This window comes from Nematostella vectensis, chromosome 3 (assembly GCF_932526225.1).
Source record: "Nematostella vectensis chromosome 3, jaNemVect1.1, whole genome shotgun sequence".
NCBI lineage: Eukaryota > Metazoa > Cnidaria > Anthozoa > Actiniaria > Edwardsiidae > Nematostella > Nematostella vectensis.
Window position 1 is genome coordinate 7,755,507 of NC_064036.1, and position 24,171 is coordinate 7,779,677.

General features: G+C 41.4%; 2 protein-coding genes and 1 long non-coding RNA gene across 9 annotated transcripts in view; 1 reads left to right on the forward strand and 2 right to left on the reverse strand.

Annotated features, from left to right (window-relative positions):
* LOC5511285 (mucin-5AC) lies at window positions 1–18,202 on the forward strand. Of its 5 annotated transcripts, XM_048725223.1 has the most exons (32): window positions 1–501; window positions 2,330–2,392; window positions 3,194–3,286; window positions 3,466–3,564; window positions 3,978–4,160; window positions 4,298–4,507; window positions 4,580–4,768; window positions 4,954–5,160; window positions 5,233–5,421; window positions 5,596–5,850; window positions 5,923–6,111; window positions 6,297–6,503; window positions 6,576–6,764; window positions 6,939–7,121; window positions 7,194–7,382; window positions 7,731–7,916; window positions 7,989–8,177; window positions 9,218–9,364; window positions 9,835–10,017; window positions 10,291–10,413; window positions 10,931–11,245; window positions 11,319–11,633; window positions 11,707–11,895; window positions 12,085–12,198; window positions 12,643–12,774; window positions 13,201–13,500; window positions 13,725–14,039; window positions 14,262–14,444; window positions 14,550–14,699; window positions 14,949–15,134; window positions 15,750–15,951; window positions 17,242–18,202. In XM_048725223.1, exons 1-32 carry the CDS (start codon window positions 435–437, stop codon window positions 17,252–17,254), a joined length of 5,754 nt encoding a protein of 1,917 aa, XP_048581180.1. In that variant the 5' UTR covers window positions 1–434; the 3' UTR covers window positions 17,255–18,202. The 5 variants fall into 5 exon arrangements, with proteins under 5 accessions (XP_048581180.1, XP_048581182.1, XP_048581181.1 ...); XM_048725225.1 differs by lacking the exons at window positions 4,954–5,160; window positions 5,233–5,421 and having other exon boundaries at window positions 2–501; XM_048725224.1 differs by lacking the exons at window positions 7,194–7,382; window positions 7,731–7,916 and having other exon boundaries at window positions 3–501.
* Window positions 2,240–3,312, reverse strand: LOC125561273. The gene is made up of 2 exons (XR_007307305.1): window positions 3,176–3,312; window positions 2,240–2,474 (listed from the first exon to the last, which is right to left on the reverse strand). It is a non-coding gene; the product is annotated as an uncharacterized LOC125561273 (long non-coding RNA).
* The window catches only part of LOC5511259 (cation channel sperm-associated protein 4), a 15,983-nt gene continuing 7,313 nt past the window's right edge, over window positions 15,502–24,171 (reverse strand). The window contains exons 13-16 of one of the 3 annotated variants that reach the window (XM_032380529.2): window positions 24,012–24,088; window positions 23,366–23,473; window positions 23,197–23,295; window positions 22,562–22,996 (exon numbers count right to left, since the gene is read on the reverse strand). In XM_032380529.2, the coding sequence (XP_032236420.1) occupies window positions 22,874–22,996; window positions 23,197–23,295; window positions 23,366–23,473; window positions 24,012–24,088 (407 nt within the window). In that variant the 3' untranslated portion in view covers window positions 22,562–22,873. Of the gene's footprint in view, window positions 15,937–17,233; window positions 17,391–22,561; window positions 22,997–23,196; window positions 23,296–23,365; window positions 23,474–24,011; window positions 24,089–24,171 lie in introns of those variants that run through there. The other 2 variants (XR_004295819.2, XM_032380530.2) reach the window with 2 other exon arrangements.

Consider the following 24,171-nt stretch of genomic DNA (forward strand, 5'->3'; position numbering starts at 1 on the left):
CCTTAACGAATATTTAAACCTTAGTGTGCTGGTGAAAAATGTAGGGTAAAGAGGACGAGGTCTCTTGCGAGTAAAGCGATTTTTCTTTTCGCGTGGAATCACTGGGTTTGATTTATAATCGGAATGCAAAAATGTGCCCGTTGTTTTAAAAGTCAAGACGCCATTAAACCTGAGGTCCGATATCTGATATAACTACGTCATTTTTGCTCACGAGTGCAATATAAAGCGTTAATATAGTGGCAAACAACGCAGAGAATAAGGATACTTCAACAGAGGAAAAAGCTCAGCTATAAGTTTGCTACTTTTGCAAGTCAGACCAAGCTAAGGTCATATCTTAATCACTAGAAAGAGTTCATATCTTAATTACTAGAAAGAGTTCAAAAAGAGGACAAAGTAAAAAGGAGAAACAAGCAAGAAGGGAAAAGTGTGGCGCTATGCAGTCTTTGTTAGTCCTCATCATGCTATGTCTGTTGGGATGTTGCGGTGCAATACGCATCGAGGGTAAGCGAGAGTTTATTTGAGGATTTGATTCAGACTTTTAACAAGTAAAGTCTGCAATGTGGTAAGCTACAACAAAAAGTTCTAATCTAGAAAGGGCATCAGCTATATTGCAATTATCCTGACACACGCAATAATCATGAGACGCGGATTTTCCTGTTTGATCTCAGGGATGTAACAACTTGCAGGATATGTGATACCAAAAAATACGTGAAAGCTGAACATTCGGACAATACCACAGAACACTTGTGGTACAGTTACGCAGTTACTGGGCCTTAGCTACACTTATTTTTTTAAATAAAAATTATCGATGTGGATAATCTTTGCAACAACTTTTCATGTAGATTCTTAGGGTCATAATGTAGTATCGAGTCAAAAGCGTTCCTTGTCTCGGTACCTTAGAAGTGACATTTTGGTGCAAGTTTTCCGCTTTTTGTTCATATAAAGACAATTTTTGCAAGCGATTGTTTTCAATAAAAATACTAATATTAATAATGATCATTGACAATACTTAACAAAGAAATTGGCTAGGATGTTTGAACAGCTGTCTTAGTAAAATGAACATGGAACAAAAAATATTCTATTATCTTGCACTACAACAAACAGTTCGGATAACATTTTTGGGATTCTTTAGAAACAAATAACCCTCAAAGTATAACAAAGAGAAAGTGACAAATATGATAACTGATTTTCAGTCTATTTTATTCCCTGGTATCAGCCTTACAGAAAACAATACAACCGGAAGTACATCCTTATCCTATATAGACGCTGCCCTGAAATCCGCAATTCCTTTTTTGGTGATCCAATATGATTCTACCGTAGGTTCTCGCAACGCCGAAAAGCGCGACGAACGCTCGGCCTGGAAGCCTGGGCACGACAAGCCTTTGGCATCCAGGGATATACAATATTCCGATATAACCACCCTCTCTTAAAACTATTACTGTTATTATTATTATTATTGTTCAAGCCTTCTAAGCACTTGAAGGGCCCACAATTGAAAAATGGTTGATTGATTGTTTTAAGTGATGATCTGTGAGTCAGAGGGAAAAATAACAACAACAGAAAAACCAGAAGGCGTTTTTATGGATTTAGATTTGTGACAAAATTAATTAAAGAACTTTTGAAATTCAAACAACAAATACAATATTCAAACAAGGTTTATGTCGTATTATGATATTTGATATATAAAATAAATTTCGAATTGAATTATTTCCGAATTTTGGACATTAAAAAAAAACAAGTATTCGGTTCCCGCAAAGTTGTTACACCCCTTGTTAAAACCGGAATTTGTCATAACGCAGTTGGAAGAGCACTTTGCTCAATTCTTATTGGCGAAAAATTTATTTTAATGCACAGTTGTAAAATGCGAACCTAGTGGAAACAGGAAAGCCAGGTCGTCGAGGTCACGCGGGAGGCCGGCAAAGGAGCTCGTTCAAGAGCTTCGTTACTCTGACCTTGACGCCCTGGGTGCCAGAGCATGCATCAAAGCACGTTTTTTGTCATCGAAACGTCGAATAGTAAGGCGTTCCTTTTTAAAGCCGAGAAGGACTGGGGTCAGCTGGATATTTGAATTTACACGCATGGAAAGTGATTAAAAACGTCTTCTCAGTTTGACAATATTTCCAAGATCAGTTGTTTATATAAACATATATTTTTCTTACTTTCTTTTTTCTCAAGAATAAGATATCCATCCAAGAATACAAAAGTATTCATTTGTACACATATTTTGTTTCAGTTTTCACCTTCAACCCATCCATCAATATTATTTCTCTTTTAATTATTTTCATAATCCTTGTATTTAGAAAAAGCGGTGAATTCTTCTTTTTTTCAGGAGCAGCGTGTAATTGCAGTTGTGACCCCAAAGATGGGCCAATCCCTCCAGCATTGGAACTAGGTGCGTCTTAGGGCAGAATCATCCATTTCAATACTTGTTAATGATTTCCATACTCCACGAGACCCACAGGCTTGTCTGAGCTCTGTTTGGGTACCAAGAGAATACAACAACGATTGGCGAAAAGGCTGCACTGACAAATATATCTAAAAAGTATATGGGATAAGGGTGGCCGTAAGAAAGTCTTTTTTCCGGGAAAAAACTACCTTTATCTATATAATCTATCATTATCAGACATGACGGAAAAACCTGGAAAATTCGCAATTTGAGATAGAGAAAGAAGACACAATTTCTTACAATGGCCATCGGTTCCTTGTATTACGGACTGATTTTTGAAACACAAATAACGTGAGGCCGAAATATACATACCCAGATTTTGGCTTTTTAAGATATTTTTTCCTTGATCATCCTTGCGCTATGTATGAGCTCAGGAACGAAAAGTTCAAACTTCAATGACTTTTTACAAAAAGTCGCATCAATTTAAAAAAAAAGTCGCATTTGATATTTTGTTTGCTACTTATGTGAAATGAGCTTATTTGAAGCGTTAAGTCATGTTTTTCCGTCATGTCTCATTATCATGTTATTTGGTGATTAACAATCGTTGATAATACGGAGTATTTTTATGGGTTTTTCATTTATTTTGAGAGAGAAAACCGAAAGTAATAGTTGCGTTAATGTTATACCGCAGGACCTGCTTTAACAGCATAAGGAGAGCAAACCAGTGTAGATTCACTTTGTGAAAAGTTCAATGTGGTATTGGTTTATAGAATAATCGATGATAAGTACCTTTCTATCCTGTCGTAGATCCCTGCACTCTGAGTTGCCAAACGTTAGCTCCTGGAGGAAAATGCACAACGAAGCCAAGTTTTACAGTCGTCAACGGGGCCTGCGTTTCAGGTAAAGAAGCAGTTTTCTTAAACTGCAGTTTCCACTTGAATGTGTTAGACAGACAAATTCAACTGCCCTTTTAGAAACAAGAGGACTATAGAAAAACTCCTATGAACATCTCGTTTTTATATTTGTTCTTGTTATTATATAATAGGAGAAGCAAGTTATGGTTTCCTATTTTGTTGCAGTTCCTTTTTGTTCTCAACATTGCCAGACGTTAGAGCCTGGTGGCTCTTGTTCCGTGGAAGCGGGTTACGTCATTGACAACAACGGCATGTGTTACGACGGTAGGTATTATTGTAATGTTGTACAGCACGGATTTATGTAGATAAAAGCCCAGATAAGGTATTAACCATCATTTTCATGTTGTACAGCAAGAATTTGTGCAGATAAATGTCCAGATAAGTGTATTAACCATCATTGTCATGTTGTACAGCAAGGATTTGTGCAGATAAATGTCCAGATAAGTGTATTAACCACCATTGTCATGTTGTACAGCAAGGATTTGTGTAGATATGTTTTGTAACCACCATTGTCATCTTGTACAGTAAAGTTTTGTGAAGATATGTTTTTTTTCACCGCCATTGTCTTGTTGGACAGTAAGGTTTTGTGTAGATATGCTTTTTAACCACCATTGTCATCTTGTACAGTTAAGTTTTGTGAAAATATGTTTTTTCACCGCCATTGTCTTGTTGAACAGTAAGGTTTTGCGTGGACAAATGTCACGACTTCGCCGACCCCAAGGACTGCTCCAAGTACTATCACTGTGATGGGTACGATGACGGTCGCCTGAGGAGTTGTCCAACCGGTCAGCTCTGGAATCACGTGAACAAGAAATGCGACAGGGCGGATCTTGTTATATGCGACCGCGATGCTACTCCTGGTACGTTTATGCTGTAAGGTTTATCCTGTCAACTTTATGCTCACAACGTTTACCTGTTATATCTAACAGGTAATAGAGTATATAAGCCATGTCTGTGCATTGTTGTATATTATTTTATCTTTTTTTTCAATCTACAGCCCCGACAACAAAATCTACAACAGCCTCGACAACAAAAAATTCAATAGCCCCGACAACAAAAGCTTCAACAGCCTCAACTTCCACATCAACACCGACCACCACTCCTACCACGCGTCCTCCATGCAACTTGCACTGCCAGTCGCTCAACCCAGACGGGACATGCACGGTGGCGCCTGGATATCACGTAGTGTCCGGCATGTGCCAAGATTGTAAGTGTCCGGCTATCTGTAAATTATCCAGTGTTCTGCAGGCGTGCTAATGAATACATTGTATTGTTTCAGACACCTTTTGCAGGGGCAAGCCAAGCGGATACTATGCCGACCCAAAAGACTGCGCACAATTTTACTTCTGCGACGGATCAGCAGAGAGTCTATTGTCAAGATGTCCTAGAGGTTTGCTGTGGAGTGAGGTCAAGAAAACCTGTGACTATCCACACCTGGTTGACTGCAGCCGGCCGACAACCCCGCCAGGTAGGAAAAGAAATCCATGCTTGAGGTGAACTATACAATGTGGTAAGAGGAGCGTTTTCAGGTAGAAGATACTTTTGGCGTCAAGATATATATGTATATAACGAGTACATTTCTTCGTATTTTCATAAAAACAAAAAATGCTACTCTTGTTATACTATTTTGTCATGTTATTTTGTCGTTTATAGTAACAACAAAATCTACAACAGCCTCGACAACAAAATCTACATCAGCCTCGACAAAAAAATCTACAACAGCCTCAACTACCACATCTACACCAACCACCACTCCTACCACGCGTCCTCCATGCAACCTGCACTGCCAGTCGCTCAACCCAGACGGGACATGCACGGTGGCGCCTGGTTATCACGTAGTGTCCGGCATGTGCCAAGATTGTAAGTGTCCGGCGGTCTGTAAATTATCTAGTGTTTTGCAGGCGTGCTAATGAATACATTGTATTGTTTCAGACACCTTTTGCAGGGGCAAGCCAAGCGGATACTATGCCGACCCAAAAGACTGCGCACAATTTTATTTTTGCTACGGATCAGCAGAGAGTCTATTGTCAAGATGTCCTAGAGGTTTGCTGTGGAGTGACGTGAAGAAAACCTGCGACTATCCACACCTGGTTGACTGCAGCCGGCCGACAACCCCGCCAGGTAGGAAAAGAAATCCATGCTTAGAGATCTAGCAAAATATGCCGAGAAAGGTCTCCCAGATAGAAGATGCTTTGGGCGTCAAGATCATAACGAGTACATTTCTTCGTATTCTCCTAAAATATATTTATGCTTCTCTTGTAATACTATTTCGTCATGTTATTTTCACGTTTATAGTAATAACGAAATCTACAACAGCCTCGACAACAAAATCTACAACAGCCTCGACAACAAAATCTACAACAGCCTCGACAACAAAATCTACAACAGCCTCGATAACAAAAGGTACAACTGCCTCAACTTCCACATCAACACCGACCACCACTCCTATCACGCGTCCTCCATGCAACTTGCACTGCCAGACGCTCAACCCAGACGGGACATGCACGGTGGCGCCTGGTTATCACGTAGTGTCCGGCATGTGCCAAGATTGTAAGTGTCCGGCTATCGGTAAATTATCCAGTGCTTTGCAGGCGTGCTAATGATTACATTGTATTGTTTCAGACACCTTTTGCAGGGGCAAGCCAAGCGGATACTATGCCGACCCAAAAGACTGCGCACAATTTTACTTCTGCGACGGATCAGCAGAGAGTCTATTGTCAAGATGTCCTAGAGGTTTGCTGTGGAGTGTGGTCAAGAAAACCTGTGACTATCCACACCTGGTTGACTGCAGCCGGCCGACAACCCCGCCAGGTAGGAAAAGAAATCCATGCTTGAGGTGAACTATACAATGTGGTAAGAGGAGCGTTTTCAGGTAGAAGATACTTTTGGCGTCAAGATATATATGTATATAACGAGTACATTTCTTCGTATTTTCATAAAAACAAAAAATGCTACTCTTGTTATACTATTTTGTCATGTTATTTTGTCGTTTATAGTAACAACAAAATCTACAACAGCCTCGACAACAAAATCTACATCAGCCTCGACAACAAAATCTACAACAGCCTCAACTACCACATCTACACCGACCACCACTCCTACCACGCGTCCTCCATGCAACCTGCACTGCCAGTCGCTCAACCCAGACGGGACATGCACGGTGGCGCCTGGTTATCACGTAGTGTCCGGCATGTGCCAAGATTGTAAGTGTCCGGCGGTCTGTAAATTATCTAGTGTTTTGCAGGCGTGCTAATGAATACATTGTATTGTTTCAGACACCTTTTGCAGGGGCAAGCCAAGCGGATACTATGCCGACCCAAAAGACTGCGCACAATTTTATTTTTGCTACGGATCAGCAGAGAGTCTATTGTCAAGATGTCCTAGAGGTTTGCTGTGGAGTGACGTGAAGAAAACCTGCGACTATCCACACCTGGTTGACTGCAGCCGGCCGACAACCCCGCCAGGTAGGAAAAGAAATCCATGCTTAGAGATCTAGCAAAATATGCCGAGAAAGGTCTCCCAGATAGAAGATGCTTTGGGCGTCAAGATCATAACGAGTACATTTCTTTGTATTCTCCTAAAATATATTTATGCTTCTCTTGTAATACTATTTCGTCATGTTATTTTCACGTTTATAGTAATAACGAAATCTACAACAGCCTCGACAACAAAATCTACAACAGCCTCAACTATCACATCAACACCGACCACCACTCCTACGACGCGTCCTCCATGCAACCTGCACTGCCAGAAGCTCAACCCAGACGGGACATGCACGGTGGCGCCTGGTTATCACGTAGTGTCCGGCATGTGCCAAGATTGTAAGTGTCCGGCTATCGGTAAATTAACCAGTGTTTTGAAGGTGTGCTAATGAATACATTGTATTGTTTCAGACACCTTTTGCAGGGGCAAGCCAAGGGGATACTATGCCGACCCAAAAGACTGCGCACAATTTTATTTTTGCTACGGATCAGCAGAGAGTCTATTGTCAAGATGTCCTAGAGGTTTGCTGTGGAGTGTGGTCAAGAAAACCTGTGACTATCCACACCTGGTTGACTGCAGCCGGCCGACAACCCCGCCAGGTAGGAAAAGAAATTCCTGCTTGAAATTAAGTAGAGTAATGTGCTATGAAAAACGTCTCCCGGGTAGAAAGGCGCGAAGATATACATAGCGAGAACATTTCTTCGTATTTTGGTCTTCAAAACCACATAAATGATTCCTATATTCATTATATGGAACTCTTGTAATACTAGCTTGTCATGTTAATTTGTTATTTATAGCACAAACAACAAAACCTACAACACCTCAAACCACAAACTAGCACACAATCACTTCGTATTTAGGGCTTCCAAACAACATAAATGAATCCTAAAAAGGATTTATGCGACTCTTGTAATACTATTTTGTCATGTTATTTTTTTTGTTTATAGTGACAACAACAAAATCTACAACATCCTCGACAACAAAAGGTACAACAGCCTCAACTACCACATCTACACCAACCACCACTCCTACCACGCGTCCTCCATGCAACCTGCACTGCCAGACGCTTAACCCAGACGGGACATGCACGGTGGCGCCTGGTTATCACGTAATGTCCGGCATGTGCCAAGATTGTAAGTGTCCGGCGGTCTGTAAATTATCTAGTGTTTTGCAGGCGTGCTAATGAATACATTGTATTGTTTCAGACACCTTTTGCAGGGGCAAGCCAAGCGGATACTATGCCGACCCAAAAGACTGCGCACAATTTTATTTTTGCGACGGATCAGCAGAGAGTCTATTGTCAAGATGTCCTAGAGGTTTGCTCTGGAGTGAGGTCAAGAAAACCTGCGACTATCCACACCTGGTTGACTGCAGCCGGCCGACAACCGCGCCAGGTATAACAGTACAACTGGTATTTTTTTCAAGATGTGTTTCCTTCGTTCTCTGTAAACAGCCATGAGCCTTTTCCACAGCGCACGGGCCCGTACCCAGGATTTTTCTTGGGGGATTGCGAAATCCGAAAAAGTGGACCTAATTTTTCTGGGGGAGGGAGGTTGGAGGAAGTTTCCTGATAAAAATCTGACCACCCCCGAAAGAACAAAAAGGATTTTTTTATGCCTTTGCAGTATCTCCACGGACATTTATTGTCAGATTTGGCTACAAATAAAGTCTGACTTATGTATTGATGACATACCAGAGCGATCAAGCTTATGCTTTATAGTTTTGTCTACAAATAACACGTCTATTGAGAACCGAAAGTGGACTTTCAGCCTTTGTGGGGGGGGGGGGGGGGGGTGCATACCAATAAAGGTTAAGCGAAGCGTAGGAACGACTTTATGTGGCGAGGCTGAGTGACGAGTTATGTCACTCGTTACTCAAGTGTAACCCATAGCCAATCAGTTCTTTTGATGTTACAACTGCCAATCAAAACGTAGTACAGGCTAGCTTATGACAGCATGCATTTTGTCACGACAAGGTTGATCGACCCAATTTTTGCAAAAGCGAATCATCAAATTATTATTTGGGAAAATGCATCAAACAAGGATATAAAAAGGAATTACATCCAGGTGATACAGGGTTGCTAAAATGATTAAGCCAGGAAAGCGGTCGCTAAATTCTGCGATTCTGAACTGAGGCAAAAGAGACTGACACTGACATAAAAGATCTTGGTTTCATGCGGGGATTTGTATTTAGGTTTCATTTGGTGTTCTTTTACTATTGTAAAGCTGAATTGCAATCATGAGCTCATGTTTTCTGTCTTGTCTAGCTTTGTATGATGGCAAATAAAACATGAAACTGTAATTTTTAGCTGTTGATTTGAATTGGTGGTTGCCATTACTGATAAAATTGATTCAAATTATGGTATCCCCGACTTGGCGAGCGCCTTGCCTTTTGCTTACTTTCTACCACTTATTATAGTCATCCTTCTCAACAGTTCCAACAACAGTTTTGACCACCGCACCAACGACTATGATCCCTACTACAAGTCCGGCATGCAATCTCCACTGCCAGACCCTGCAGCCCGACGGAACATGCATACTGGCACCTAATTTTGATATCGTGGGTGGCGTCTGTGTTGACAGTAAGTGTCCTAGATCCTAAGAGTAGCCTTGGTAGCTGGGGGCTATGTCAGGATTCGGAACAGTTTTGTTCTTTCGGAGACAGTCGTATTGTTTTGCCGACTAGTTGTCTGGCGACGCGAGCACTGAGTCTAGAGTTCAGGAGTGCGATGGTAGTTAGGCGAAGAATAGCGTTTTTTCTTTTCATCATACCATTAAACCTCTCATCGGGAATTTGTTTCCTTGCCCCAGCCCCATACGGCCACAAATCGAACTTTCCCTCGGGCAAAAGCCCCACAAAACAAGCGGTACACACGCTACCGCCTTTAGATACTTAGGTTAGATAGGTCCATTTAAACATTTGCTTTCTAAAAACTGTTTGCTCTAAGCATTAGTGACTAGACAAAAAATCATCCTTGAAAATGGAAGTTACCTATGTATATTCTTATGTGTGATAAAAAGTTCAGAACATTCTCGATTTTTTTATTTCTAGGGACATTTTGCAGAGACAAGTCTGTTGGCTACTATCCTGACCCAGGGGACTGTTCAAGCAACTACATATGCTACCCTCCGCATGAAACCCTCCATGCAACATGCCCCGCTGGACTGCTTTGGAACCACATCACCAAGACCTGTGACTGGCCCAGCAATGTGGACTGCGACCGCCTCTCTTCAAGTGAGATTGTTTGTCCTTTTCTTTTACCAGTTGTAAGCATGGTGCACACTGGCAACATAACGACATGGGCGCGCACTTTTTTACATCAATATTAGACATTGACATAACGACATATGAGAAAAAAACATGTCGTTATTTCGATATGTAGTTATGTCGCCAATGTGCACAACTTTTAACCCGAAGTTGATCACGTTCCCGTATTCACTGGTTCCCATTCTAAACCAACCTCTGTCTTCTTGATGTTATAGTGGTATGCCTTTTTTTTGTTTATAGCACCATCAACACCGACCACAGCACCTTATTCAGGGTGTGAGCTGCACTGCCAAACGCTGAACCCAGACGGATCATGTACAGTTGTCCAAAACTTTGCGGTCGTTAACGCTATGTGTGTCGACAGTAAGTAATGCTTACTGTCACTAACACTTACTAACACTAACACTTAGAAAAATGCAACGAGGAGTTGTAAGTGGCTGTTAGCGCTTGGTTATAGAGGTTGTATGATTATAAATTTCAATAGCGCTAAAGGATAGAATCAGACGTTTCGAGGCTCCTGTCTCTTCACCAGTGTCTAGTGGTCACTCCAGCGATGCCAGAACCATACATTAATGACATGCAATGGATAATCGTACAATTTGTACGTGTTTTTTGCATTTGTAAATGTCTTTAGATCCATATCTTCATTCGGCTGTAGAACTGCCATTTGCCAATCGTCATTTGCATTGACGTTTCATTAAATAGGCGTATATCCTAGAGCAATGGCAAGCAAAGGCCAACATACCAGGATCAACCTTTTGTTCCCAACTTTGCACTTTAAATTTAAACTACAAATTTAATAGTTAAGACCGAAACCTTCGAAACGACCCAAATATCACTTATTTTGATCGAGATATTGAATATGTTTATTTTTAATTAGCCACGTTCTGCAAGGATAAACCTAATGGCTACTACGCCGACCCAAGGGACTGCTCCAGGTTCTACCAGTGCGATGCTTTTCACAGGGCGTTCCTTCATAGGTGTTCTCCTGGGCTTAAATGGAGCATCACGAAAACCACATGTGACTGGCCACGAAATGTAGACTGCGACCGTAAAACACCAACGCCTCCTTCCCCAACACCACCTACCACCACACCAAAACCAGCATGCGACCTGCACTGTCAGACGCTGAACCCAGATGGCTCATGCACGGTGGCTCCCGGATACGAAGTCGTCAACGGCATGTGTGTTGACAGTGAGTACAAATTTCGAATAGAAATAAATATTTGTGTGGTGACTAGACTCTAGAATATCGTTTCTTCAATTAGCCACTTTCTGCAAGGACAAACCCAATGGTCACTACGCCGACCCAAGGGACTGCTCCAAGTTCTACCAGTGCGATGCTTTCCACAGGGCGTTCCTTCATAGGTGTCCTGCTGGGCTTAAATGGAGCGTCAAGAAAACAGCCTGTGACTGGCCACGATACGTAGACTGCGACCGTACAACATCAACGCCTCCGACCCCAACAACACATACACCAACAATAAAACCTGCATGCGATCTGCACTGCCAGACACTGAATCTGGACGGGACATGTACAGTCATGCCTAATTACCAGGTCGTCAACGGCATGTGTGTCGACAGTGAGTACAAATTTCGAATAGAAATAAATATTTGTGTTGAATTTAGACTCTAAGATATCGTTTCTTCAATTAGCGACGTTCTGCAAGGACAAACCCAATGGTCACTACGCCGACCCAATGGACTGCTCCAGGTTCTACCAGTGCGATGCTTTCCACAGGGCGTTCCTTCATAGGTGTCCTGCTGGGCTTAAATGGAGCGTCAAGAAAACTACATGTGACTGGCCACGATACGTAGACTGCGACCGAACCCCTACTACCTCAGGTGGGTTTCCTCCAACGAGGGTAAAAAGATATATTACCCGGTCCTGGGAAGCTGTCGATTTACCCCATTTAGAGCGTTGATTTAATTGGCGTACATATCGTTGAATGCATTTGCGTACCAAAATAACCCCTGAAATCTGCCGGTGTTCGGTGATATGTTGTAACCAAGCTGCTTTTGTTTCACCCAAAGGAACACCAACTAAACCTATTCCGCTATGCGATTTGAGCTGCCTGACGTTATATCCCGATGGGACGTACACCATAGCACCAAACTACAAAATCGTGGACGGCACGTGCGTTAAAAGTAAGTATTTCCAATTGTTGGGACAAGAGATCCTCGTGCAAAATCCTCGTGCCAATATGGTTACGTGGACAGATGACTTACCCTAAAAGCGATCCTTTTACTAACAAATCAGATAATTCCATTTAGAGGATGAATTTACATTAAAAGAAGTGACCATTTTTGTAACTTTCTAAATTTCCAGGGATTTCAATTGTTCTAGAACTGACTTTTTTGCTATCAGTTATAGCTTGATAACAGGGGCGTAGCCAGGGGGTGGCCCCGGTCCCCCTTCTGGCAGCCAAAATACAGTAAATGTATGAGACATAAAATACAGGAGAAAATGCCTTGAAAGGGCCTTATGGGCCCCCTCCTGTTAAAAAACCTGGCTACGCCGCTGGATAAGAAAACACATCTTCGAGGCATGCACTAGCTAGCGATGATGCTGACTTTCTTTTTGACTTTTAGTTTCACCCACTTCAATAACCCCTACAACGAAGCCAAGCTCGTTTTGCAAGCTGCACTGTCAAACGTTACGACCAGACGGGACATGTACAGTCATTTCGAATTACCAGGTCGTCAACGGCATGTGTGTCGACAGTAAGTACTGCAAGCTGTTTATCCAGACTGTTTTCACAACAGTTATGGAAAAGAAATCTGCAATGAATGTCATCAGATTTTTTGCTGCTGTTTTTTGGGAAAATTCTCACTTTCCTACGCTCATAGGCGCCTTTCGCTTGAACACTAGTGTTCGTCGAGGAAATGCCACTGATTAAATCGGAAATAGATAACTCTACTGAAGTTCCTTTACTGAAATCTGCGAGGTGAAAATCTGAAAGGTGTAGGGTCAGTGTTGCTTGTAATGCTTTGTTGTCACCATTTTGTTCGTACGACGCACATGCATCTTGACTTTTCCTAACTTTCGCGGATTGATTACAATTTCTTAAACTTCGACCCCGTGTTACGCGCGTGACTTTCTAGCGCCGAAAAGTTGAATTGGCTATACCTTTTTTTATTCTCATTTAGCCACGTTCTGCAAGGGTAAACCCAATGGCCACTACGCCGACCCAAGGGACTGCTCCAGGTTCTACCAGTGTGATGCCTTCCACAAAACATTCCTTCATAGGTGTCCTGCTGGGCTTAAATGGAGCGTCAAGAAGACAGCCTGTGACTGGCCACGATACGTAGACTGCGACCGTACAACATCAACGCCTCCGACCCCAACAACGAAACCTGAATGCGACCTGCACTGTCAGACGCTAAGCCCAGATGGCTCATGCACGGTGGCGCCTGGCTACGCAGTGGTCAACGGCATGTGTGTTGATAGTAAGTACCGCTTTCTAGGCACTGAAAGCCGTTGTTGATAAATTTGAAACTCTCTTTGCTGGAACATGTTTGTTGTCATGTTTTTCGTACGACGCACAAACATCTTGACTTGTCCGAAATTTCGCGGGTTGTTTAAGAAATGTTGAACTTTGATCCCGTGTTACGCACTTGACTTTCCAGCGCCGTAAGGTTGAGAAGGCTATATCATTTTTCTTCTCATTTAGCTTACTTCTGCAAAGAAAAACCCAATGGCCACTACGCCGACCCAAGGGACTGCACCAGGTTCTACCAGTGCGATGCTTTCCACAGGGCGTTCCTTCATAGGTGTCCTGCTGGGCTTAAATGGAGCGTCAAGAAAACAGCCTGTGACTGGCCACGATACGTAGACTGCGACCGTACAACATCAACGCCTCCGACCCCAACACCACTTACCCCAACAACAAAACCTGCATGCGACCTGCACTGTCAGACGCTGAACCCAGATGGCTCATGCACGGTGGCGCCAGGCTATGAAGTCGTCAACGGCATGTGTGTTGACAGTAAGTACCGCTTTCTGGACACTGAAGGCCGTTGTTAATCGGAACACTCTTTGTTGAGACGCCTTATTCCTACCTTGGTCGCACGACTATACCCATTTTCAGTGTCAAGAAAGTGTAATAACACCTACGATCACCGTATGAAGAGCTCTTTTAATCAAAATTGATATCAATACAATCGGAATTTTTGAAGAGCGCAGTTAAAATATTTTCATTTGCATATAGCCACCTTTTGCAAGGACAGGCCTCACGGGCACTACGCCGACCCAAGGGACTGCTCCAGGTTCTACCAGTGTGATGCTTCCCACAAAACATTCCTTCATAGGTGTCCTGATGGGCTAAAATGGAGCGTCAAGAAAACCGCTTGTGACCTGCCACTTTACGTAGACTGCGATCGTACAATACCAAGTAAGTTACCATCTTCATCCAAGGAAATGTATTATGGTTCTTTTTCCTAATCTAATCCGGAAATATGTCCTTTATCTTGATCTACTTGTTTTGTCACATCTATAGCAGTAGCGACAGGTTTGCCTTCGCCTTCGCCATCACCACCTACCCCCACACCAAAACCTGCATGCGACCTGCACTGCCAGACGCTGAACCTTGACGGGACTTGCACGGTGGCATCAGGGTACAAAGTCGTCAATGAAATGTGTGTTGATAGTAAGTACCGCATTGAAAGTCACAAGAGCACGAAAGGAATCAGAGGCGGACCAAGGGTACTTCCGCGCTCAATAGAACAACCTTTTTAAAGCAAAACGGTGCTTGTTTTTAAAGGGGAGAAAAATAGGGGAAAGTCTTTGTTATATATATAGAAATCGTGGGTCTGCCACTGGGAGGAAGGCAAGGAAGACAGAGGAGAGGGCGGGAGGACAGCTGGTATTTAAACACGTCTGTTTCGTTCTTTTAAAGCCTCCTTCTGTAAGGATAAGACAAGCGACTATTACCATGACCCGCGAAACTGCTCCCGCTTGTACCAGTGTGACATATTCCATAGAGCATTTCTGAAGAGCTGCCCACACGGGCTGAAATGGAACATTGAGAAGAACGCTTGCGACCACCCGGTGAACGTCAACTGCAACAGGGAGGAATATGATGGTAATTATGTAAAAATGATTGAATCATCGTTATCATCATAGCCATCCTTATTAATCCATTCGCATCACCATTATTTTAATAATCATCACTATACACAACCCCTTACAGCGCCTTTGACCAGAAAGTAGCAGGAAAAAAGCGCACGGCAGGAAGAGCTGAGAACGAGTTACAAAACTCTCTCTCTATTCTGTTTAGCATTGTCCCCCCTCCTTAGCAAGGCAATCTGCTCACCACAGCAAACCCGCTAAGCTCTTTTGATTTATCCTGGTTTTTTTAACGTTTAGTGGCGCCTGCGGAGGGGGATAACGTCTCACATGAAATTTTACAAAAGCAAAGTGACTGTTTCTTGTGACAGGGAGGACGAATGTTTAAAAAATGTTTCTTTAATAAGAAATAATTTTTGTCAGCACTATTTAGCCTTCATCGTCCTACTTAAAATGACGACTGTAATCCAAGCTAACAAGGCAAAATGTTTCTTGTATAAATAGTCAGGACCCAACTTAAAATGACGTTGTATACCATGCTAACAAAGCAAACTGTTTCTTGTATAGGGAGAACCCTACTTAAAATAACTATTGTATTCCATGCTAATCAAGCAAACCGCTTCTTGTATAGGGAGGAACTTCTGCATTGGCGAGGAGGACGGCCTGTACAAGCACCCAGACAAATGCCAGCACTACATCCACTGTACAGGCGGCGTGACGGATGTGCGCACGTGTCCTAGTGGCCTCAAGTATAACGAGAGAACATGCGCATGCGACTGGCCCGAGAACGTCGTCTGTCGAGTCACATCTCTCTTTACCTGCAGGGAAACAAGGTGAGTGCAAGAGAGCATAAGATAAGAGAGGGACTCTTTGGTATTAATAGATCCGACATGTCAATCACGCGCGCACGAATAGCCAATCAGGAAAGAGATGATGCAATGACAGCCACGTGGTCCCACAAAAAGTCGGCAATCGACGCCAAAAAAGATTGGTTTGAGATATTTTTTTGCGATTTTGGACAAGCAAATAAGCATTTTTCGGTCAGCGTAGAAAGCGCAAGTCCTGTTTTCTTTGACCGGCCACATTTAGTGTCGAGTTGGGACTCAAATTGCTCAATTCTTCTACGAAGAAAATAATAAATTAAAAGCAAACAAACCACATGCAAGAACAGTGTAAGTCCTACCATTGAACTTGTGTTTGATATTATCCTAGGATACTTCAATTTCATATAAGAATGAGACTGTTGTTTGTATTTTTGCTATACTTAAATCTTGACGTTTGCCGATAAAACTTGTAGTTAAAAGTCAGGCGTAAACAGCGAATTCGGCATTCTTTTCTACTTTTCCCCCCACTTAAAACACTGCAAAATGAAAAAAAAAAATGCTTAGAAAGCACATAGACACATAGTACCTACCGAAAAGAGCACCGCTTTATCTTATCATTTCCAAACTTTCGTATTTCGAGCTGGATTCGTGCCGTTTCCATTCAACAACCAAACTTGTAACTATCTATTTCTATGCTTTTCTACAAGATTTTCACCAAGCTTGGACAGCAAATCAAGTTTCCATCATGTTAGGTGACCGTGTTTTATTTCCCAAGTCGCAGGAAAACCCCTACAAACGTCTATATTTTAGATAAACCCGAGCAGGATTCACAAACCTCATCCGAAATGTTGTACAATTTGTGGGACTTTTGTGGGACATTTGGGTTGCACTTCGCTGGCTTCTATTTGCTGCTTTCTGATTGGATATTGGTGCGCGCGTCGGATCTATGAATTACCCGCGCGCCATGTCGATTCCGAATCTGGCTATTTTTATTAACCACCTACCCACCACTGCGCGTAAGGATTTGCTCCTTTTATATTGTGCCACCCTTCCGCGAGTCGCGAGTTGTTGTTTCACCAACTCGATAGATATTTTAACCGAAATCATGTAAACTATGGCGAGTCTAAGTCTAACTTGAGTCAGATTTTCGATGGTATTAGCGCAAATGGTGTTTCCTCTTCGGTTTCAAGTCTGTTTAAACAGCGGCAAACAACAAGATGCAAATGACAAAGTGTGGGGGTAAGGCGAGTAAAAACATTCTTAAAAACATGCTAATCACCAAAAATCTTACTTTTGCAGATGTGTTGTTTGAGGCTTCTCACCCGATGAACAGACGATAATCAATTGAAAACACGGTCAATTAAAGCTTGAAGTTCAGAAGATCCTAGATCATTACCATCAATTTCTTTCCATCCCTAACATATCATATTGCTACTGCTTCAGACTGCCTGTAAACAAGAAACAATTAGGTTTCCTTGGTTCTCAACGCCTTTTTGACGGGGGACAGCCGCAACATATATCTCTTTAAATATACAATATTAATAATAATAATAATAATAATAATAATAATAATAATAATGATAATGATGATGATGATGATGATGATGATGATAATGATAACAAAAAACACCACGACTTTGTTTTATCACGAAATTTTGTCAAGGCCGTATTTTTTTTATATTTTGTTCCGCCCTCGCCATTATCCGACAATTTCATTTCCTTACGGGTTTTTTCATAGTCATATAGCTTCCTTATTCAAAGAAGCTCAATTATCACCATCTTCAAACTCTGGGCTAATTTAAGACTTTAAAAAAGCCAAAAACTGCAAATTTGAGTCGAAAAGTATAATTTACGTTCTTTATTACTTGCAATTAAAGGTATATCAAATGCGGGGTATATGTTATCATTTAAGCGGTGTTTAATTTCTTTAGTGGGATGTTTATAGCTTATTCAGACTACACATAAATTTAGTGAAAATTTATAACTTGAATAAAAATAAGGAGCCACTCTTAAATAAGCGATATTTTTTAAGGGATATTTTTTGCAGCGAAATTTAAAAAAAAAACGAGCGATGATATTGTACTAGTGCGCAAGTTGGTGCTTTTTCTATATAGAAATTCAAATTCAAATAAATTTGGAGTGGCCCTAAATTCTGTAGTCTAGCTACAAGGGGATGGAAGTAGAAATCAGGACTGTAAGATATTTGTAAGATATCATTAAGTGAAATGAGTTGAATCATAATAATATTGCTAATCACATACACAAGGCTTCAAGGAGATATAATTTTTGATATCTGAAATCATATTTATTTTCCTTTCCTTTTATTAATGTAGTCTTTGTCACTTCTCTGTCACCGCCTATCATTCAGCTCTCGTGTAAACAACATCAAGATTTATTGAAATACCCATTAAGCCTTTTCCCGAATAAAAAAAACGACAATCAATATCGATGATCGAGGTGGATTAGCCTGGATGTTGCTTCTTACTGAAGGCTCAAACAGACCATTTTCAAATGCAATATATATTTTTTACAAATATTCGCTGAAATACTTACAATATATATTTTTTACATGTATTCGCTGAAATACTTCCAATAATTTTGATCTTATTCGATAGCAGGTGTACAATCAAATGGGACAAAACACTTCAACAAGTGACAAATAAAACAAAATTAAGTCAAATTATCAAAACGGAAATGAAAAAGCATTAAGAACGAACCTCTCGTAAACACCAGCTCATTTGGCAAAGGACACAAGCTAGGCCTGTCAGACCTCTGTCAGCCTACGGCCAACTTCAATTTGCTGGAGATTTCCACTGGCACAGATTGTTACGTAAATCTCTTGTTACCACTCAATCTAGCGCCTCAGACTCGAAATTTGTTTGAGCGTTTAGAAAACTAGAAGTAATCATCAAGTTTTGACTGCTAAAGGTACATGACAAGAACTTTTGTCAACTGGCTGCTGCAGTAATTGGAACTAGCAAAACGTCTATGTGCTCGCTTGATGATAGGTTGCCGTAAGTAGCTGGAACGCAGCAAGATGTCCCCTAACGCTACGAACAGCTCTAGACTCCAGACTGATTACGGGCCCAACTGGCTCACCAATTTGAAGATTGCGTTGTTGTTTTTAGTGCTAACACTTGGTATATTGTGGAACACTATAATTGTATTCCTTATATATCGCAGCAAATTCCGCAAAGCTATACACTACCTGATCGCCAACATGGCGATTGCCGACGCTCTGGTCTTGGTATTCGGAGGAATACCCGCCACGAGGAACCTCTTCCTTGGAGGTATGAACTGGTTTAGTGGCTTCGGTACGTTGGGGAAGATCACATGCAAGTTGGTTCACTTCATGGAGTTCGCTTCTCGACTAGTGTCCTTGTTCACGCTGCTGATAATAAGCATTGAGAGGTTCCGGTCAGTTAGGAACACCATGCATCAGCCTAACACAAAGCGAGGAAGACGAATCGCCATAGCGTTTACCTGGCTTCTTGCCCTTGCCATTTGTGCTTATTTACTGGATATTTATACCGTATTTGAATTCGGGGGCACGGGGTACTGCTTCCCGAAGCTCTTGACTATCGCGTCCTGGAGGGCTTTCCTAGGATTCTATATGATATTTTCATCTGTTGTAGTGATAGTCTCGGTAGTGCTAGTTGTTCTGAGCGTCCTAACAATAAAAACCCTTCAAAGCTCACAACTGATCCAAAGCTTACCCGAGCGGCAGAGATGGAAACGCAAGAAGAACATCAGGAATGCGGTCAGAATGGTAGTATTCTCACTTGTACTGTTTGTGATTCTCTGTGTGCCTTACCATACATTCCTGATCGTCCTATGCTTACAGCTAGCATCTAAGGGAGTAAACTTGGAAGCTCTTTTTTGGCTGCAGTACTGCCTTCTCTGGAACTCAGCTTTGAGCCCCTGTGTGTACGTCATATTCCTAGCAGACTTCAAGCAGGCGTTTATGACATTCATCGCCTGTAGATCTCTCACTCGGCAATCACTACAAGAAACGATGCAGGACGAAACAGATACCATGGTACACCCAAAGACACATGGGCATGCCGGGACGTCAAAGGTTTAATCAAGACCAGAAGATAGGGTACAGAATAAAACTGGATAGACCGAGAACACGAAGGCCCAATCGATTCCAGAAGATAAGGCACGGGGAAACAAAACTGCTTTACACTATAACATAGAAACACGAAGGCCCAATCGATTCTAGAAGATAAGGCATGGAAGATAAAGGATTTACACTATAACATAGAGACAATGTACTTTAGAGAGAAACAGAGACTTAGTCAAAGTAGTGACACAGAAAGGTTGAAATGGTTTTCCGGAATTTCAACATTAACTACATTTATAACAGAACACTTTCAAATGTGTAAAAATGAGTATTATTTCAAGAAATGCAAATATAAAGATTTTTCTTGTTAACGTTAATCGTGCACAAAATAACATGAGCAAAAAGATGGCAAACAGCAGTTTCCAATAAATATTAAGCATGGCGTGTCATTTAATTGTCACTCTGTAATCCGACTTTTTCACGGTAAATAAGCAAATTAAATGACATTTCAATGGCTTGATACTATGCGAATAGACATGGTGAAAGTCGTATCTCAAGTTTGCTACCTGCTTCCCTCTTTTTTAGTAGATTCTCCGAAACAAAATTATCAGCAAAAGAAAAGAAACAATTTTTGCCATTGTTTGGAGGTAGTAGTTTTAAATTTAGCGAGACGGCTTTTAAACTGCAGTAATTTGAATTTTTAGAGACAGATTTTAATCTGTAGTGATTAAATTGAATGTTTAGATAGTTAATGTACACACAGATGTCAATTAAATGAAATCTTTCTACGATAACAACAAAGGAATGAAAAGTGAGATAAATACACGACAGCTACATACTGAAAATACATTGCGCGTATTTCTGGAATTTGATTAGTGTTCCATGTATTTCGGAGTCCACCCGATCAGTTAGTTGTTTAATCCATTTCCTACACGAAACCTGTGATCTGAGCCTCAACGACGGCTGCCAATCTAAATTGATTATACATGGTAAATTGAGGTTAACCTGATTAAAAGGAGTTTATGAATTTACACCTTTGGGTAAATTCAGATAACAAGAAACAAAGGTACCTTAAACTTGTCTTGATAAACTTGAAGGGATGGCTGTTCCATAAGCTACTTAAATCAACATTCATTCATTCATTGCGGGCGAAATTGTAGGCAAAATCATCTGGCATAATTGACAGGAAAATGTATGCGACTAATTCGAATTAAACCTGCATAAACTATACATGGAGAACTTTCCTTTGCAGTTATTCAGACGTCTGTCATGCAATGCACTTGAGCGCAGTAAAACCCGTTGCGCGACGTCAGAACATAGAAGTCAGAATGTAAGAAGACTGTACAGCTGACCTTCACACCAAGAGAGCATAAGATAAGAGAGGGACACTTTGGTATTACCCGCGCGTCGAGTCCGAATCCGGCTATTTTTAGTAACCACCACCCCACCACTGTGCGTGAGGATTTTTACTCACCCTACCCCCGCGCTTTGGCATTTACATCTTGTTGTTTGCCGCTATTTTGTGACATGAAACCGAAAAAAACACCCTATTTGCGCAAATACCATCGAAAATGTCATTCTAGCATCAAGGATACGGGCAGTTGCAGTTTATTAGGAGATGTAGAACTTCGAGGATTGCAAGATTTCCAAAACGAGACTTCATTTAAAATCAAGAGCGGAAACCTCGTGCTTCAATCACCGTTTTTGCTCTAACTTGCTGCTTCTCCGTGGTTTCTCAACATTCATTACCTTCCTAATGGTCAAAAGAAATCTGTAAGTTAGACATTAGATATAATATTGATTTTTGTGAATATTTCGGTGAATTGAGAAGGAGTCTAAGAAAAATACATTTCATAAAACTATCCTTGTAGTGAGGGAATGCATTTTTGTGATGATCAAAGCTAGCAAGCTGAAGTATCTGAGCTTTTGTAAAAGTGAGAAAATAAAGAGGGAGATATTACTGTACTTCTTTGATGCTGTTATTTTTATGTTATATTATTATGTTGTTATTATACAAGCTGGAGTACTGGAGTCGGGATTTGAGTCAAATGCAGTATCACAGCCATTTTATTGCTCGTCGGTTTTTTCTTTCTCACTTGACTTCGCCGTTCAGACAAACAAAACAGTCAAACTTTCAGGGATTTAGCTTTCTGTGAGTATATCTGCCAATCCTGGTAACTTAAGTTAGACTTGTTTTCTTTTCCGAGTTATTTTACATGATCTCTTTTCATTCCTTTCGAGTTGACAAAACAACAACACGCAACCCGCGGGGGAGAAGGACAAAATAAAAGGAGCAAATCCTCACGCGCAGTGGTGGGGTGGTGGTTACTAAAAATAGCCGGATTCGGACTCGACATGGCGCGCGGGTAATACCAAAGTGTCCCTCCTTATCTTATGCTCTCTTGTTCACACTTAATACAAAATACTTATCAGAATTATGCGCATAGTGCGACATTGGTTACAATACCGCGTTGTAATAAAGATCATCGATGAATGAAATTGATGAATGTCATCCCTGACAGCTTCCATGATGATAGCCTAATACTAAAGATCATCGATCAATTACAGCCCTCCTTCGTTGGTGATAATGTAGTATTGATGATCATTGATGAATAACAGCTCTGGCACCTTCCTTGATTATAGCAGCAAGTGTGATAAGTAGTACTGAAAATCATTGATGAATAACAGCTCTGGCACCTTTCTTTATGATTGCAGCAAGTGTGATAATGTAGTATTGATGATCATTGATGAATAACAGCTCTGGGACCTTCCTTGATAATAGCAGCAAGTGTGATAAGTAGTACTGAAAATCATTGATGAATGGCAGCCCTGACAGCTTCCATGGTAATAGCCTAGTTCTGAAGATCATCGTTGAATAGCAGCCTTTGCCCCTTCCTTAATGATAGCAGCAAGGGTGTCCCTACTAGAGTCAAAGATCCGCCCGCTCTCCATCTCCATCAGGTTGGACATGAGATCCCCGCCTTGTAGCTGCAGCAAGAAATCGCAATAGTCATATTTTAAGCTTGAAGTGAGTTATTTATGTCCCGTTATCTTACTTACGTCATATCAAGAAAACTTGATCACATGCGATACAGCATAAGCGGACAATTTTGCGAGACAGTAATTTCAGTGCAGTGACATTCTCGTGTCTTGTCGCGGGGGGTTTTATTTTCGACAGACAGACTCACCGGAACTGCTTTAGACTGAGAATGTTGTGCTAGTTCTTCATCTTTTAGGATGCCCTCTTTTCTTGCTTTGTCCTGGATGAAGTTGATCTCTCCAAATATCTGTCCAGATAAAAAGAAAAAAGCTAGACTATGATGAGCGGAGATCTATGAACAAGTAGACATCTCCTACCTCGATGATTTCATCTTTTATCTTGACATACTGTGCAAGGTTGCTTTCCAGTGCGTAGAGTATGGTAAAATAACTTTCCAGTTTATCGACGGGAAGTTCGCTAAAGTCCTGTGTAATTGGAAAATGACACTGGAATCCCGAGTGCTATGTGGATGAACACTTGAAGCCCGAGTGCTATGTGGATGAACACTTGAAGCCCGAGTGCTATGTGAATGAACACTTGAAGCCCGAGTGCTATGTGGATGAACACTTGAAGCCCGAGTGCTATGTGGATGAACACTTGAAGCCCGAGTGCTATGTGAATGAACACTTGAAGCCCGAGTGCTATGTGGATGAACACTTGTAAAATGACGAGAAGTACGACAAGCTTCCAGATGTTATTCGTATAGTATTCTTAAGATCTCACTGAAACCCGAGTGCTACGAGGATGAATAATTTTGCAATGGTGCACAATAAGCGTCAAAGGTTCAAAATGTCAAAAGGTTATTCGTATAGTATTCGTAAGATGTCACTGGCGACCCGAGTGATATGAGGATGAACACTTGTGGAAAGGCAAGAAGTGCGACAATCTTCCACGTTATTGGTAAAGTTTAGTCAGACCATGCCAGAATTTATTCTATCTTCACTGTAAGAATTATTGTCTTACCGGTATCTGGAAGGGCATCTGCTTGTTAAACGAGCTGACCGGGATATCAGTGCAACTGGTAGTGTTCACAAGATCATCTGCACATTGAACGAGAAGTGACATGATATTACATACATTGAAAAAGTTATCATCTATAATGAGTTCTTCTAGTAATTCTAAA